At 40.6% G+C, this 15,929-nt stretch overlaps 1 protein-coding gene across 19 annotated transcripts in view; it reads right to left on the bottom strand.

Annotated features, from left to right (window-relative positions):
- Positions 1 to 4,357: 4,357 nt before the first annotated feature.
- PTPN5 (protein tyrosine phosphatase non-receptor type 5) overlaps positions 4,358 to 15,929 on the bottom strand; it is a 90,418-nt gene continuing 78,846 nt past the window's right edge. For all 19 annotated transcript variants that reach the window (XM_068944873.1, XM_068944863.1, XM_068944870.1 and 16 more), the window contains 3 exons: positions 13,331 to 13,491; positions 9,975 to 10,088; positions 4,358 to 6,505 (listed from right to left, as the gene is read on the bottom strand). In XM_068944873.1, coding sequence (XP_068800974.1) covers positions 6,412 to 6,505; positions 9,975 to 10,088; positions 13,331 to 13,491 — 369 coding nt within the window. In that variant the 3' untranslated portion in view covers positions 4,358 to 6,411. The remainder of the gene's footprint in view (positions 6,506 to 9,974; positions 10,089 to 13,330; positions 13,492 to 15,929) is intronic.

Below are 15,929 nucleotides of genomic sequence, written 5' to 3'. Positions count from 1 at the left end.
TGACTCTGAATGATCTCTTCGTTCCCCTGACCTTGGTGATGGCTAAATGTTTGCTCCCCATATTCCTCCAATAGCCTAAAGACCCAGAGGAGGACAGCAGATGTAGTGAAACCAATTACACCTATTTTTCCTTTTCCTAAGGCAAAAGGAAGCAAAGTTATCCTAAGAAAGGAGGTTTCTGTTGTTCTGTGGTGCCTTATTAGCTTTACCTATCTGAACAAAGGGCCAAAGAAACCCTTAGTCAGCAGCTACATCATAGCTGACCACATAAAGTGGGGAAAATTAAGGAGAAAAAAAAGCACGCATCTCCTTTAAAGTATCACATCCTGTTTAAAGCATAAGCCAGATCTAAGCTGGAAATGTTCCAGTCCAAGGTGCATCACACACATGCTTTTTCTTGAAACATATTTGTAACAGTTGCAGCCCTTGTACTGAATTGCAGTCTTCTACCATTTGGGACTTTTACCATTAAGGCAATGGTCTGGCTCCATGAATGTGCTCCTTTATTATTCCATCCATGATATCTCATCCTCACGTGTGGCAGGATAAGTCTCGTGCTTTTCAGACCATACACTTGAGGGAACACTTCAGTTGGGAACAAGCATGTTCTCTTGACAACATAAGGCCTAGCTTAGGAAGGGATTTCAGGATGTGCCTGAGCCCAGAAAAGCAGGCTGATGCCATCTTAAGATGAGGAAGCAAATGGGTCCCGTTGCTTGTTACACAAAAAGAAAAGTAGCAGTCCTGAAGCAGATGGTTCCTTTTCACATTTGGTCTGGCAATCCAAAAACTATGCAGTCAAATAAAAGACCTCTTTAAATCCTCTGCCTGAGCCCACAATCAAACTTGCACAAATACCCACATGTCTGCTTCAAGGGAAATAGCCCTCTGAAAGGGAACGTAATCAGCAAGGTAATCAGCTGACTATACCTACCCTTTCCATGGAGGAAAAGGATCTTCCAATTTAAGCACATGAATTTAAGAACACTAGGGAAAACACAGTTCTTGGGAAGACCTAATGAATTAAGCCCATGTCCCACACGTGTCCATGAAGACATTTTCTTCCTCACTCAACAAAGGGAGAAATCCATGAGTGCCACAAATGCCACTACAAATCCAGTCACCTATAAAATCAGGCTACAAACCTAGACACTCAAACATTGATTTAGTTATCAAAGTGTAATATCAAGGTACAGAATCCAGATCACTTGACCCCAAACCTCTGTTCTACCCATCACAATGTTGTTCTGCCTCTCCTTCTTCCCTTGATGAACAAGTAGACCATCCTAACAGAGCCTTCCCCTTGCTCAGAGCTCACCTACAAGCTACCACTGTTTGTGCGTCTATTTCAGAAGTTTTCTTAACTCCTGACAGTTTTCTTTGTGTCCACTTCAGAGGCAAACAAGCTAAGCATGCAAAGGAGAAGGATGAGAGCAAGGATCTATGCAGATTTTTTTCCTTCTGGTCCCTGGAGAGAAGTGTTGCTGTAAAAAGCCTTTGCCTTTTAAGAGGAAAGTAGACACCTCACAGCTGATTCTAGGACTGAAGGAGTTCAGATCAGACATAATAAACTTTAACTCAGACAAACGTTACCCTTTGTCAAAGGAAAAATGTTTTTAATAGGACACATGGTGCTACAGGACTTCTCTGTCCCATGGATTCTGAAATGTACTAAGATTAAAAGGTAGCGCAGAAGAGACTAAGCCCTTTGAAGGCTGTCTGGTAAGACAGGCTCTTTCCAGAGGAAAGAGATATTTCCTGGAAAACACTGGCAATCAACACTTTAGAGTAAAACTAGTGCAATGCAGTGACTTGTTTAACTTTATTTTCAGCCTAAGAAGCAACAGATAGATAAAAGAAAAATAAGCTATAGGAAACAAGCTGAGTAGCAGGGTCCAGCAGAGAGAATGGAGGGCCAGGATTTGCAATACCCAAGTCCTTCGCCAGACTGCCTAAGCTTTATCTTCTTAGAAGTTCTAAGCCATACTGTCAGCTCCAGTGTCAACACGGCTTTTAGTTCCAAGTAAATCATTCGGCCTTTCTCTGTGATTCAGCTTTTCTGTCAACTGCATCAATGCCTGCTGCCCTGCTGGGGATTGCATGGAGAACAAGCTTGGGCAGGTCCCCTGTACATAAGTTAATCTTGCTCCCTTCTGTGCTTTTCATGCCATGGCAAGAGAATCTGGAGTCTGTTGTATTCAGGTGCTAGAGCCTGATCTATATCAGTACTCAGAGAGGAGTGGACTCTAATCTTTCCCTCTCTGCCATAAAAAGAATTCAACTGTTCATGAATATGCAGAACTCTCTTTAGACACCAGAAACAAATGCCTGCATTTTCTAGAGCATGCCGTGCTTTGCATGTGTCCCTCACAAACAAAGCTGCAAATGCTTTCATTCGTGTATGTTTCTTCTTTGCTTTTGAATAATTATTTTTTTCCTACAGGAGTCCTGAGCTGCTCTACTTTATCCTGTGCTGACAGTCACCCTCACAGACACCAGTAAACATAAATCTACAGACCTGGCAGAAGAAAGGTAATCTTAGAAAATGTGCTTTTGTTCTTCTCCCTAACAAATGTATAATGCTTTCATTTCACTTTGAAAATGGAAAGAGAGACACAGTTATGATTAAAAATGTTTAAATTTACCATTTCCCTGTGCTTAAAATGGTTTCCAGGGAAAAAAACATGTCAGAAGTCACACAGTGCAGATCCACTCCTAAAACCTGCCAGCTCACCAGGCAACACACATGCATTTCTAAGACTGCCTGTGTGCAAGCTGCACGGTCCCACCACTGCATAGACAGCAGGTAAATGATGGGAACGAAGATCCTGTTTAGTTCTCTCTTCAGTCTTGAGCAAATTCACAGGTTAAGGCCAAGATTTTCCAAAAAATAAAATAAAATAAAATAAAATAAAATAAAATAAAATAAAATAAAATAAAAACCTATTTGCAAAGGAAATGTCCAGAATTATTAGTTACTTTTGAAAGTCCTGCAACTAAATGTGATATTCTCCTGCATATGACTGCTAGGTGGCTGACGTTTTGAGAATAGTTTGACCAAATCATCTTTATCTTGATCTTTCAAATAGTTAGAGATGTGCTTTGCCTGACGACAGCTCAGGATCTTAATTATGAGCTTAAGTCTTTTCTTTTACCTTACCCTGTGTATCTGCTGATCTCAGAGTACCTACAAAGGGACAGAAAGTGTCATTGCTCTCATGTTACCAAGACAGAAACAGAAAGAGGTTCGCATTGCTTAAGTGTGATGGCCAATGACCAAATCAGGAATCCAGCTAGGTACTGCTCTGTTCACTAAATACAAAAAAAAGCTTATGAAATGGGTAGAGAAGACATTATAACTGATTCTAAATAAAATCATCTCAGGTTTGTTATATGCTAACCCACCTGGAGAGAGGAATTTAGTTGTCTGGGGAACAACTGTGTTGCAGATATTAATGCTGTAGTCTCTGGTATAAAGAGGCTTGGTCAGTGATGCGGAGAGGGTGGCTAAATCGTGCTAAGGATTTTTTTCTTTTCCTAAAGACAGAGTCCCCAGTAAAGAGAGGTGCCTGGGAAGATGCACAGCATACTTTTTCCTATTGTCAGCTCAGCTTCAAACCTACTGAATAACAGAACCAGCAGCCCCACTCATCTCAAGTGCTTCTGCACAGCCAGGGCTCCTTTCTGCTAATCCTAAAGCACTTCTTAAGACTACCTCTGCAGTCAGAAGAGGTCAGAAGAGCCGATCTAATGTCCTTCAGACTTTAAACTCTATAAAGAAAAAAAAAGAGAGAAATGTGTTAATTATATTAATTACGGTAAGGACAAAGAGCAAATAGGAGGATTATCTCCAACTCTATTAGACAAAATAACACGTCAAGAAGCATTTGAATATTTTGGTCCAGACTAAGTGGTATGTTCTTGCCTGATGTGAGACAGTGGCAGTATAGCCCTCATAACCAGACAGTGCAGCTAGGCTTATACTTGTTCTGAACTAGTGAGTTGATGCAAAACAGCCATAATATGCCAGAGACCACTCTCTCAGGACATTCTATATACGCAGAATGGGAGTGGGCAAAAAGCTAGTTTTCCTTCATCAGTATTTTTCATCAGTATTTTTCCTTCATCATTTACTTCTCCTCAAGTCAGTGAAGGAATGACGATTAATACCTGCTAAGGATCTGCACATGAATCTTAAGACCAGTATTTTAGATTCGTTCACATCTTGTTTGCCATAGAGCAATTCTCCTCTAGGAAGTCTCCTTGTACAGGAGGCAACTTATACATTCAGTTTCTCTCCTATATGCACATGCCTATCCATCATCAACAAATATTCTTTATTAGATACACAGCAAACTGATGACACAACAAGTCATTTTATTCACTTACTCAGGTTTGACACTGAAGGGCACTGAACAGCTGAAAAAATTATTTATAGGGAGTTCCACTTAATGTTATTCAGAACATCAGCGGTGCTTTTGCTATTTCTAAAGAGTGCTTAGAATAGCATTACCTCTTTGAAAGAATCTGTAGCAATGGGGAAAAGACAGCTAGCACGGTTTACATAAAACTAACAGTCATGTTATGCTCAAAAGCTTAAATTTATTGCTCTATTTAATGACTACCGTCAGTATTTTTAAAAAAGAACGCCAGTTCTTCCTGCTAGCTTCTCACTGAAGGAGGTATTTTAAATACAGCAATAAAATCAAGTGGTTTAAAGGTAACACATTTTGCCACACATTCATGCAAACCCTGCCGACAGGATTTTTACAGGTTCATGGATACAGAATAAACACAAAGGATATGCACTGAAACACTGGGAAACTTTCCCCACAGTGACAAAGTAAGTTGTAGGCATAACATTTCAGGCCCTACCCTGCGCCTGCTGACATCAATGGCAAAACCTCGGTGGAAGCAGGATCAGCCCTTATTGTTCTGAGTGCTGTTTTACCCTCTCCTGCTTAGCAAGTGTAGTAAATTCTCAATCTCCTGCACTAATAAAAGTGGTGGGTTTGGGTTATTGTTACAAAAAAAGAGAAGCAAAAGTATTTTTAGTAGATCATTACAGCTTTTATTCACAAAATGCGCATCTGCTCTTGTTAAGGATCTCTTATACCTCCCTTTCTTTCTTTGCTCAATAAAGAATCAAAACATGTGCTTACCTCTAAGCATTAAGCACAAATTTAAGTCTTCAGCCAGACTGAGGTCTAAAAAGAAAAGCAGGGGCAGCAGTTTGTATTATCTAAAAGGAAACACTGCTGCCCAGACAAGTGATTAGAAGGGGCTAATGATTGTCTAAATTTGGTTTGAGGGCAAATTTATTAAAAAAACGGTCAACACACTCAGGCTGAGATTTTTTTAAAGCTGCCTATAGGATTTACATTTCTAGTCTCATTACTGTTAATGAGCACTGGGCATCCAGTCACCCTCAAAGCTTTGAAACAAGTTTAAGTTCATAGAACACAAGGGATCTTATCACTACATTTTCAATAAAGATAAATTAAAGTCACAAAATTCCTCACATGACTTCAAACCTCAAATTTCAGGGAAAATTGTATTTGAATTGTGGTCTGACTCTATGTAAAAAGAGAAACTATTTGCAAAACTCACATCTGGATGTAGGCTGAGACTGCAAAATACCAACAAAGAAAAGGTAAAGCGACAAGTGTCTATGTTCAGATTGACTTCTCCTATTCACCTCAGATTCACCCCAGATTTTATGATTCTGGAGTACATTGCTGGAAGGAATTGCAGGTGAGAATTTGGCTCATGTTAATAAAATAATTTTTTCCCCTTAGTTCTGGTAACACTGGTGGTGACTTTTTAAAAAACAAACAAAAAAAACCCCCAAACAAGCAAACATGAGGTGTGAAACATCACTTCACTGTGAATCTACTTGAATCTTTCAATGCAGAGGCTCAGAAGGTTTACGATATACACAGTATTCGGTAATTTTATATGTAAAAACAATCAGAAAGAGGCAAAAAGTTACTTTCAAGCTTAGTTCAACATACGGTACATATTTCAGCATGACAATTCAAAAAGTTTCACACTGTATTTGGATATATTAGCAATTATCTTTTAAAAATAGCAAACTGAAGACAGTGGGGTTGTTTTTTTTGGATTTTGTAACAAATGAAGCTACTATTCTTATTTACAGTATAAATAAGCCTTTTTTGGTGAAGATTATGTCCTGTCACATATGTTTAAGACAAGGCATACCTCAGCTCTTAAATGTCAATGCAAACAAGAGCATAAAAGCAATATCAAAGTAAAATAGTATCTCTCTCTCTCTCTCTCTCTCTCCAGCTAAGACAGCCAGGTTACCATGTGTCTCTTATCAGATCTGAAATATATATGAATGCAGTCAAAAGTTCTCTTGGTTTTAGCCTTTAGGAATATCATGAACACTTATTCTTCTGCTGCTCTAGAAAGCTGTTTTCCATACAAGCTCATGACATGATGGACAAATTGATACTGTTCACAAGTCTGGATCATTCCTCCCCTGAAAAGGAAAGAAAAAAAGGGGAGGGAAACAGCAGCCTTATTACATGCAAATAACATATTAGCACATGGCACAGCTAACATGAAAATGGTGTTAGACACAAAAAGTCTATTCCTAAGCCTCCTGAAATGAAGGAACAAGTGCTCACTGATTGCAATCAGTTCACAGATTGACCTCGAGCTCCACTCTGAAAGTCTCTGCTACAGAACAGGAATGGGCTTTACCTTCATTTTTCTAAGCAGAGGCCTTAAATCACTACGGACATCATCATAATTTGCATCCATATCACTGGAGTGCCTATACTCTAAGCACCATTCTAAGCACAGTGAAAAACAGCACCCACTGCAAAACTCTAAATGGACTGATGGGGCCAGGGGGAATAAAGAGGTGAAGTAGCCTCTCCAAGACTTTACAGACATGCTAGGGACCAAATTCAGGACTACAAAGGGCTAGGGCAGCCCAGTGAACCAATGCAGCACACAACTTCCCCACTCTGGAATGAGGGATCTAAAAGCGAGCCCATCCCGGGCCGTGCTTTTGGCAAGACCACCAAGGAATCAGGAATGGCTAACAAGTTTTTTTTTTTTTTTTAATAGAAAAAGGAATTTTAACAAAAGACAAATCAAAATGGTAGCTAAATTTACTAATCAAGGTGTGGATAGTAGTCAAGACCCTCAGCACAGAAATTCGTGCTTTGGTTCAGCTTTCCTTTCAGCTTTTGCTGTTCTCTTTAAAACTGCAAACCTGAAAGTAAATGCAAGTAAGAGCAGAAATATAATTTGCTTTTCCATGTATCATTAACCTACGCATTTCTGCAAACAGCATGTTAACAAAATGCATAGTATTAAAGTAGGAGACAGAAATTAACCAAAAGAACAAGGATAAAGTTGTCCATTTTAAGCAGATTTTACTAGCACTTTAAATTCTGCTAAGAGTACCTCAGCAAGTGATATGATCCCTTGATAACCTATTACAAAAATAATTAAAACCTGTTGCTCAAATTCTCAGAAGGTTTATGCAGAATTGTGCCAGTAGTAGCGCTGGTGCAGAGATCCAGGGAATGCAGTGCCAAAAAGAGGTGGAGACCACAAGTGGTGCTCAGGAACGTGGAAACCCATGGGTGGCTAGCACTAAAAGACTGTGTCAATTTGAGAAAGAGCATAGGTGGCCCTTTTCCTCTGAAACCCCCAACAAAGGAAATTAATGAAAAATTGCTTCCTCTGAGCCAAATGGATGGCAGACTGGCAGCACCCTCCTAAGGTGCTGTGGTCCAGCTCAGCAAATGTGGGTGCACGCTGTATTTAAATACACTTCTGTCAGTCATAAGGAACATTAGTCATATCTGGCACTTACTCTCCATGCAATGTTATTAACAGTGAGGTTTTACCCTGAAGTTGTAACAACAGAAGTGCCTAGGGTAGCCATCGAGTTTCAGAACGCAGGAAATGATTTTCCTTTTTATCTGGTTCCCTGCTCTGTGGTGGCTTCCTCCCCTTCCCACACACACACATGCACATATGCACACCTTGGCACGTGCTTGTTGTCCAGGCTTCGGCACAGAACAGAGAAATTAGATTTTCAACCTTGTTTAGCACAGAAACTTTTCAAATGCGAGTTGCATTGTGGGAAAGGACAGCAAATGTCTCTCAGCACCATGGGAAGGATGCAGGAATGACCAGTTCCTCTCCTTTGTCATACCAGACTATTTTAGGACCAAGTGTGGGCCACTACTTGCATAGCCCAACACACGGGCTTTTTGCAAGTGATCTGTGAGGGAATGAAGGGAAAGAAACATTTGTCCTTTTGCCCCCTCAGCAACCAGAGGGGATGCTTAGGGCTAGTGCCAACCCCTCTACTGCTGCGCATGCAGTGAGGTATATCCATTTACGTACCTGCTCTTGTCTGTACCCAATCCTCTTTCTCCAAGTCCCTGCTGACTAGTCCTCCCCACACATCTATTTTGTCTAGCCATCACCCACCAGCCAGGAGGGGGAGAAGGCAGAAAGGATCTTCCTCTCTGTAGCTGCTTGCTCTCATCCCCACATGATGCTCCCGGAGTCACCCGGAGATTTTGTGAGGTTTTAGTGAGAATGACAGTGTATGGCAACTCAGCTTCCAAGAGACTGCAAGCCCTGTTTTTTTCCCCCATTCCTTGAAGAAAATATGGTCTCCCATAGCGAGAATGGTGACTTGACTGCTTTCCCTCCTGTGATTATTCTGTCCCCTAAGATTTAAACGTTTTTTTCCTATCCCACCCCAAACCTGAGAGGCACATGGCAGCAAGAGGAGCCCCTACAGACTTCCCCTCTGTGGCTTCCTTTAACGCGATCTTTCTCCTCCCTCTGCAAATGACTGCCAGTTCTTCTCTCCCTGAAAGGCTAGTATTTTTAATTGGCCTTCTGTACCAAGCACATTTGTGAGCAGGTGTCTTCAACCTTCATTTGTATGGCTATTTGCCTGTGTAACATTATACACAGATACAAGATATTTCAGATCCAGCCAACTTCACTGGGCCATGAAAAACCAGCAGTCCCTATTCATATTCTGGTTTTCTTATTTCTCAAGAAGCCTTTCCTCATCTGCCTTGAAATCCACTGAAATAGCCAAACCTCCAGGCCCCTGCAGGTCCTTGTCTATCAGAGCCTCAGCAGGGCAGCAAGCATTTCATTTTCTGCCTCCCACTGAGCATAATTGCTCCTCTGAAATAAAGTTCAGCGTAGGGTTGAGGGTTTTTTTTCTTTTTTTTTAAGAAAAATCTTTGGTATGTTTTTCGTGACATCTCTTCCCCCGACTACATTTATCATTATCATTACAGAGAGCACTGAGACATGTTTTGATGGCACTTGAAACCAGTAGGAGAGGAAAAATAACATCTCTGGTGCAAAATTCAAGTCTGTTTACTTCATAATCAAACTCAAGGTGAAATGCTTATCTGGAAACCATTGAATTTCTGAGTTCTTTGCATCTCCTTTCATATGTCTGCAAACACTCCAGCCCATGCATGCTCTCCCCCTCCCTATGAGGCTCCAGGCAGCTGTGTCCTCCCACTAGTCCTCACAGCTGCAGCTATGCAAAGCCAGGTCTCTTAACTCCTGAGAGCAAAGCACAGATCTCTTGCTCTGAATCTGATTGCAGCACACCCTTTGAGCCTTTGCTTCTGGATAAAGAGGAGGACAACTCCAGGGATAAAAGGTTATCCCTTGCTGCACTGAAGTCTCTACAGCTGTGCAGATTTTCATGTCAGCTGTGGACCCAGCTCAGCTGCTAGGGTTGTTCTTTACAATTCGTTGCTCTCATAAAATAGGCAACGATTACAGGTCAGAACTGCTCAGAATGGGACAACTTCCCTTCAGGAACATTCTCCCTTGGCCTCCATGTGCCTTTGTTTTCCTCTCTCTTCCTGCTTCTCTTTAAGTAAAGATTAACGTTTTTCTTTTTATTTTTCCAGAAAGGAAACAGGCTGTCTTACCTGTCTAACCGTAACTGGCAGGCTGTTCGCAATATGTCAACTATGCCCTCGCTCTTCAGCTGTTTACAACAAACACTAGTGGCAATAAAGCAGCCAGTCCTTCCGATGCCTGCACTACAGAAGGGAAAAGGAGAGGCAGTGAAGATGTTAGAACTGCTTTGGAACATTCTTATTAAACGAACACCATTAAACCAACAATCAGATCCCATTAGCCCTTTCCTCTCTCCAAGCTCCGTCAGGTGTCGGATTGATGCCTGTGAATATAAAGCTGTAACTAAAAAAAGATATTAATTTCACTAGGACAACACAATTAAGTGTGAGCCACTCACACTAGAAGGGCGAACACTGCACATATAGTGCTAGAAATGGACTACCTGGCTTCTGTCTGCCCTCTTACGTAACTCTTTCTTTTAAAATAAGCAATTAAGCAGTGTTTCTTGGCTGCACTACGTTTGAGGGCAACCCTTGCTTTGAGAGTCTTAATCCTAACAGCTTCTTTGGAAGCTCTTTTCGTTCACAGATACTATAAAAGAAATTTTGCCTAAATAATTAGGGTCAACACCAATATGGTAAGTGCAATGCCATTTGCTGATCAGATCTGCAATCTCATAATTCTCTCATCTAGTGTAGGACACAAAAAATTCACCCTTAAATAAATTTCTTTTTCTTTCCTGAACACCTTTTATCTAATGTATTCCTTGTTTAATGACCAGAATTGATTTTACTCTCAAAAGCACAGTGCTATCAAAGCTGTGAATTCTTCTTACCACCTAATAAAGAACTGGCAGCAAAAGCTGACAGCCCATCTCACGTGCTAAATAATTAAGTGAGCATCCTCAGGAATAATTACCTGACACAACTGCAAGAAATCCTGCTTCCATTTAAATTGCGCTGAAGTCATAACACAAAAACACTGGCAACAAATGTACAAGCAACAACGGACTTTGCAGATAGCTGCTAGCAAAGTTCTAATAGGGTTTCTTTGACTGCACAGACAGGCTTTTGACTCCTCCTTTGTGTTGTTTAGGGAAACTACATTAGCAACAGCCACAGTAGAATCATTTTAAGCTGTAGTATAGAATGACCAAATCAAGGCAAGTCAATGGAAGCTGGGGGAACGGTCTTACTCCCTAAGAACTAATCTCAGTCTTCAAACAATTGTGATGGAGGTACCTAACTGACTTAGGATTTTTGTCCCTGAAACTGTCGGTGCATGCTTTGCAGATTCTTATCTTTTCCTGACTATAACTAGTGTTGTTTATCAAGATTTTAAACACTTCAGAGTACTCTTTGCTGCATGCAGATGCAAATCAATAGTTACAAAAAAGCCCTTCATCTTTCATATACCATAATCGAATTAACCAAGAGTATTTTACAAAGAGAGGGAATGACCCTCATTTTCACAGAAAGCAAACAGCACCCTGTCCCTGACCAAGCTGCAGGTCTCTCAGTGGCTGAGACATAAAACCATAATCCTCCCAAGACTGCACATGAGTGGCACCTTATTCACAGGACCATGACACGACTGTTAGCCTATCTTTAACATGAAGCTGCCATTAAGTATAGCTTCATGACTAGGCTTGTATTTATTCTTCTAAAGGTGTATTATCATTGAAGGCCAAAAACACAGTGATTATGTTCTACTGAGGGTGAAGCATCTCCCATGGAGGTCAAAGGAGCTACAGTATTCAGCACAGCACAAGTCTCGCTAATGGTTCACTGCACATACCACTCTCAAGTAGAGGCAGTATGTTGAAGCCCTTCTTTGGATAAAATGACTAACTGAGACTAATCTGAAATGGCTCTGGTCCCCAGCTATCACATAAAATACTTTAGAATCCTATCATCATGTCTCTTAGTAGTTATTTGAAATAAAAATGCCCCATTACACCCCAAATTGTTACTGTATCATGGAATGACACTATACAAGAAGACAAAACAAACATGCAAAGTAAGAGTGACACAGTGACCAGAATCTTTACCTGCAGCAAATACCATGAGTCTTCAATGAGCTCTTAGAGAATCACAGATTTCTAAGGACAACAGGGACCTGCTATGAGTGCTATAAACCATTTCAGTTATTTTTCTCTGAAATCCCCCCAGTTTGTCAAAATCTGTTTTAAAGCACTGGCACAAGAACTGGACATGAAACTTCAGTAAAGATTCACCAGTGCTGCACGTAGAGGTAATAGCAACTTTATATTTCTTCTTGGCTTTCCTCTTCCAGATCAAAGGAGTGTATTTGACCTCTCAGCTACATCATCACACAAGGAGCCCACATGCAACCAGATATCTAATACGACCTCTAAGGTTTTTTTACAAGTTACCTGCTTTCCAAGAAATGGTAACCCTAAGCATGACATCATTAATTGTTCTTAGACATACGATCTTTTCATTAGCTCCACTAGAATGCATCTTTTAAGTAATTCATTTCCTCAAACAATCCAGATCAACCAGAAAACTGTATGATTCCGATACTATTTAGGTAACATGGCATCGTAAGAACGTTTTACTACCTATTACTCTGTGTTTGCTTACAGATAGTTAATAAGGATGTTTGAGAACACTGGGGAACCAACAGGTCACAACAGAGTCCCTCTAAAAACATTTCCATTGCATGATACGACACCATTTGTTATAGCATTTGGATAGCTACCATCTGATTTTTCCTAGAAAATGTTATACAGACCTAGGTCAAATTTCTTACAGCTGTCCACTCCAGCAAAACAATTACTTTTATAAAAAATGTAAGTTTGGCCTAGATAAGTTTATTTTCCTTAAAAACGTGGAAGTTATCCCAGCAATGCTACTGCATCATCAGGCTTTCCACTACGTTGATAACTACTCACTGCAATCAACTTTGACACTACCTCATTTGTTTTATATATTGAAGTTAATTATTGTCTTCAGCCTAACAAAGGCTTTACGAAATCAAAGAAGCGACCTACAAAGCTGAGGGTTTTGAGGCTTCAAGTTAAATATTCTCATTTTTCTGCTTGCAATTCAATTTCATTCACATGTGTTCATCCTTGGTGACCGCGCTCTCTTAAGAGCATTCAATACATATATTACTGGTCAGGCAAACGAAATGAGACTATTATGACTTGCAACTAAGCCGCTACCAACTTCTGTGCTCAGTTAAGTTTGCATCTGTATATTGATTGCAACACTTCTTGACAATACAAAATTACCATCTCTAAATTTTAGAAAATCCAAGAATATTTCACAAGCAGTTGGACAAGATCTCCAGCACGTCTCTTACTGATTACTTACTGATACTGTCATTGAGTATGACAGCATCTGCAGCGTGCCACTGCATGCAAGGAAGCCCTGCGAAGTCAGATACGTTTATTTACCTGCAGTGAACAATCACTGGGGCATTCTTCTCTTCTGCATTCTGCATGGCCTCTTCCACTTCCAGTACTAACTGCAACAGAGGGGGAGCTTGATCTGGTGTCTTCTGGTCTGGCCAAGACGTATACCAGTAATGTTTCAGGTTTCTGACTTCTTCACCTTTCTGCAATCCAATTAGATAGACAGTTTAGACAAACATCACAAAGTTTTAAAGAGACTTCTGGTTATGAAGTGATAATGAAACCTAACCTTTTCTTTGAGAATGAGATGAATAAACTAATGCTAAAGTGAAGAGGAGATCCAAACAGCAACCCACACAACACAGAAATCTAGACTTCAAAGATCAACACTGCACCTCAGTGAACTGCCTTAACAAAAATCCACAAAACCCTCACTAAAATTCTTCTGCTCTTTTAGTGCCAAGAGCTGTGTGCAAAACAACTCTAGTCAGCCTGTTCTCCTCCTGACAGATTCATTCAGCAAAGCTGGAGCTCTGCTTGTGACATAATTGCTTTCATAATGCATGGAGCCAGGAGCCGTATCTCAGTCTTTTGATAGCTAGACGGCTAGATAGATAGATGAGAGAGAGAGAGAGAGAGAGAGAGAGAGAGAGAGAGAGAGAGAGAGAGAGAGAGAGAAGAAAGTTTATTTTTCTATCTCCTCTGACAGATAGGCTCATATCAGTTTCTCGTCACTTCTATGCTTCTCTTAGACGTGGTGAGAAATTCAGAGACACTGTGGAAGGTGGGAATTGTATTTAGCTGCAGTCCAGGGCTTCTTTTGTGACATAAATTCTGATTCTATCAATGTCTCAGCAAGGCTAGGAATATAGCAAAAATGCCGTTGTCATTTCTGAGCGCCAAGTAGCACTGTGTGCTTCTGATTTTATGTGTTCAAACTGACATCCTTCTGCATGATTTATAAAGGTGCCAAATCATAAAATGGAGCTCAGTGAATTGACCTTACCATCGCAGCCATTACATGAGCCAGCTGGCACTGGGCTACACAAATGTCTTCAAAAGGTCCAGGAATGTACGCTAGTTTCCACAGCCTTCTCTTAAACACATGGCTGGCTGAATTTGAGAAGGGAGGAAGAACGAACAACTTTGGCTCTTGCTGAAGAACGAGGCACAAAAATTTTGAAATACTTTCTGTTATCTAGACTTGTAAGTTCCTCTGACTGGCTGGCTCTTACAAAGAGCTCTGTGGCTGCCACTTCCCATTCTTCTCTTGGGCTGCAAATGCTTTTGTGTCACTTCATTGTGAACTGGATCAGGGAAGTGATCTACCTAAACTCTTTTTTTAAATCCTGCTGGATTCATTTTCAGCTGGATCAGTTTCACCCTCTGCCTTACCATAGAGTCACACTAATACTTGTGTTGGCACATGAGAGGAGATGGCACAAGGGTGGGGACAAGAGGCTAGGCAAAGGGAGGCTGGACTTCATTTAGTCACGGTTCCAGCTCATGCTGGTTTGAATTGATTATTAAAACAACTGTAGAAACCTTAAGGGTATGTCTAGCTCAGTTTAGGAGGAGAGAGTCTTACTGTTGCAGCACAGAGCCTCCCTTCAGCTCCCTTCTATTAACCCTGCTGAGAGGATGTTCTGGGTTAAGAGAGGAGATTAGTTGTCATGGAGCTCCAGGCTATCATGGTTAGATGAATAGCACCTGACCTCACTACAGTGAACTGCAGCAGGAACTTACATGAACATATACAGTCACTTTTGAATATGCGACTATGTGTGAGCCACCAAAGTTATGAATAATAGAGTCATTAAGTTGATTTTGAAAATTAGAATTAAAATGTTGTCAATAATACTGAGAGAAAAGCAAGAAGAGAAAAGCCATCTAAAGAAAAACATGAATCATTACAAAAAGTCACTCGTTTGGCAGAAACAAAAAGCAGCCAAAATTTTAATTTTGACAAATTTTAATTTGAAAACGCCAGCTGTCTTCACCTTTGTCCTTGCTGTTGCCAGTTTTACACTTCTGCTTAGGGAATCCTGACTTTGGTGATTCTGTACACTTTACTTTGACTTTAATAAAATATTCTTTATTGGTGCTTTCTTGAGCTTGAGAAGGCTTGGGAACACATAGGATGAAGCAAGATTTAAATGATGGTTTGAAGCCTACCATCATGTATGCTGTAGCTAAATCAGTGGCTAAACACTGGCTGGTTCCTCTGAAAAAGAAAACAAGCCTTGCCCTTGCAAAGCCTTTCTTGAGCATTTTCTAAAACCCTTGGCTTGCCAAATCCCGTCTCATGTGCAGAGAGAACTATGATAGTCCATCCTTTAACACATGCAGTAGCTGTATAGTGCTGGTGGTGGTATCATACATTTCTGGTCACTTAACCTCTCATTAACAGAATATAGGATTCAGTTCATGGCTTTTCTAGTTTTCACTGCCATGGCAGTTAGAATATGTATAGTCCAGAGTGGCTAACTCCACTACTGTTATTACATGACAAACTTACAGTTCTAGGCAACAGTAGCTTAACAGATGGAGCCTTTATTTCAGCTCTAGAATACAACAGTTCACCACCCAACATTTTTTTTGTGGGACTGCTCCACTGATGCTGGAAACCAAAGTGTTGCTT

Source organism: Struthio camelus, chromosome 5, assembly GCF_040807025.1.
Source record: "Struthio camelus isolate bStrCam1 chromosome 5, bStrCam1.hap1, whole genome shotgun sequence".
NCBI classification, from domain to species: domain Eukaryota; kingdom Metazoa; phylum Chordata; class Aves; order Struthioniformes; family Struthionidae; genus Struthio; species Struthio camelus.
This window is presented reverse-complemented; position numbering and strand designations above follow the sequence as displayed.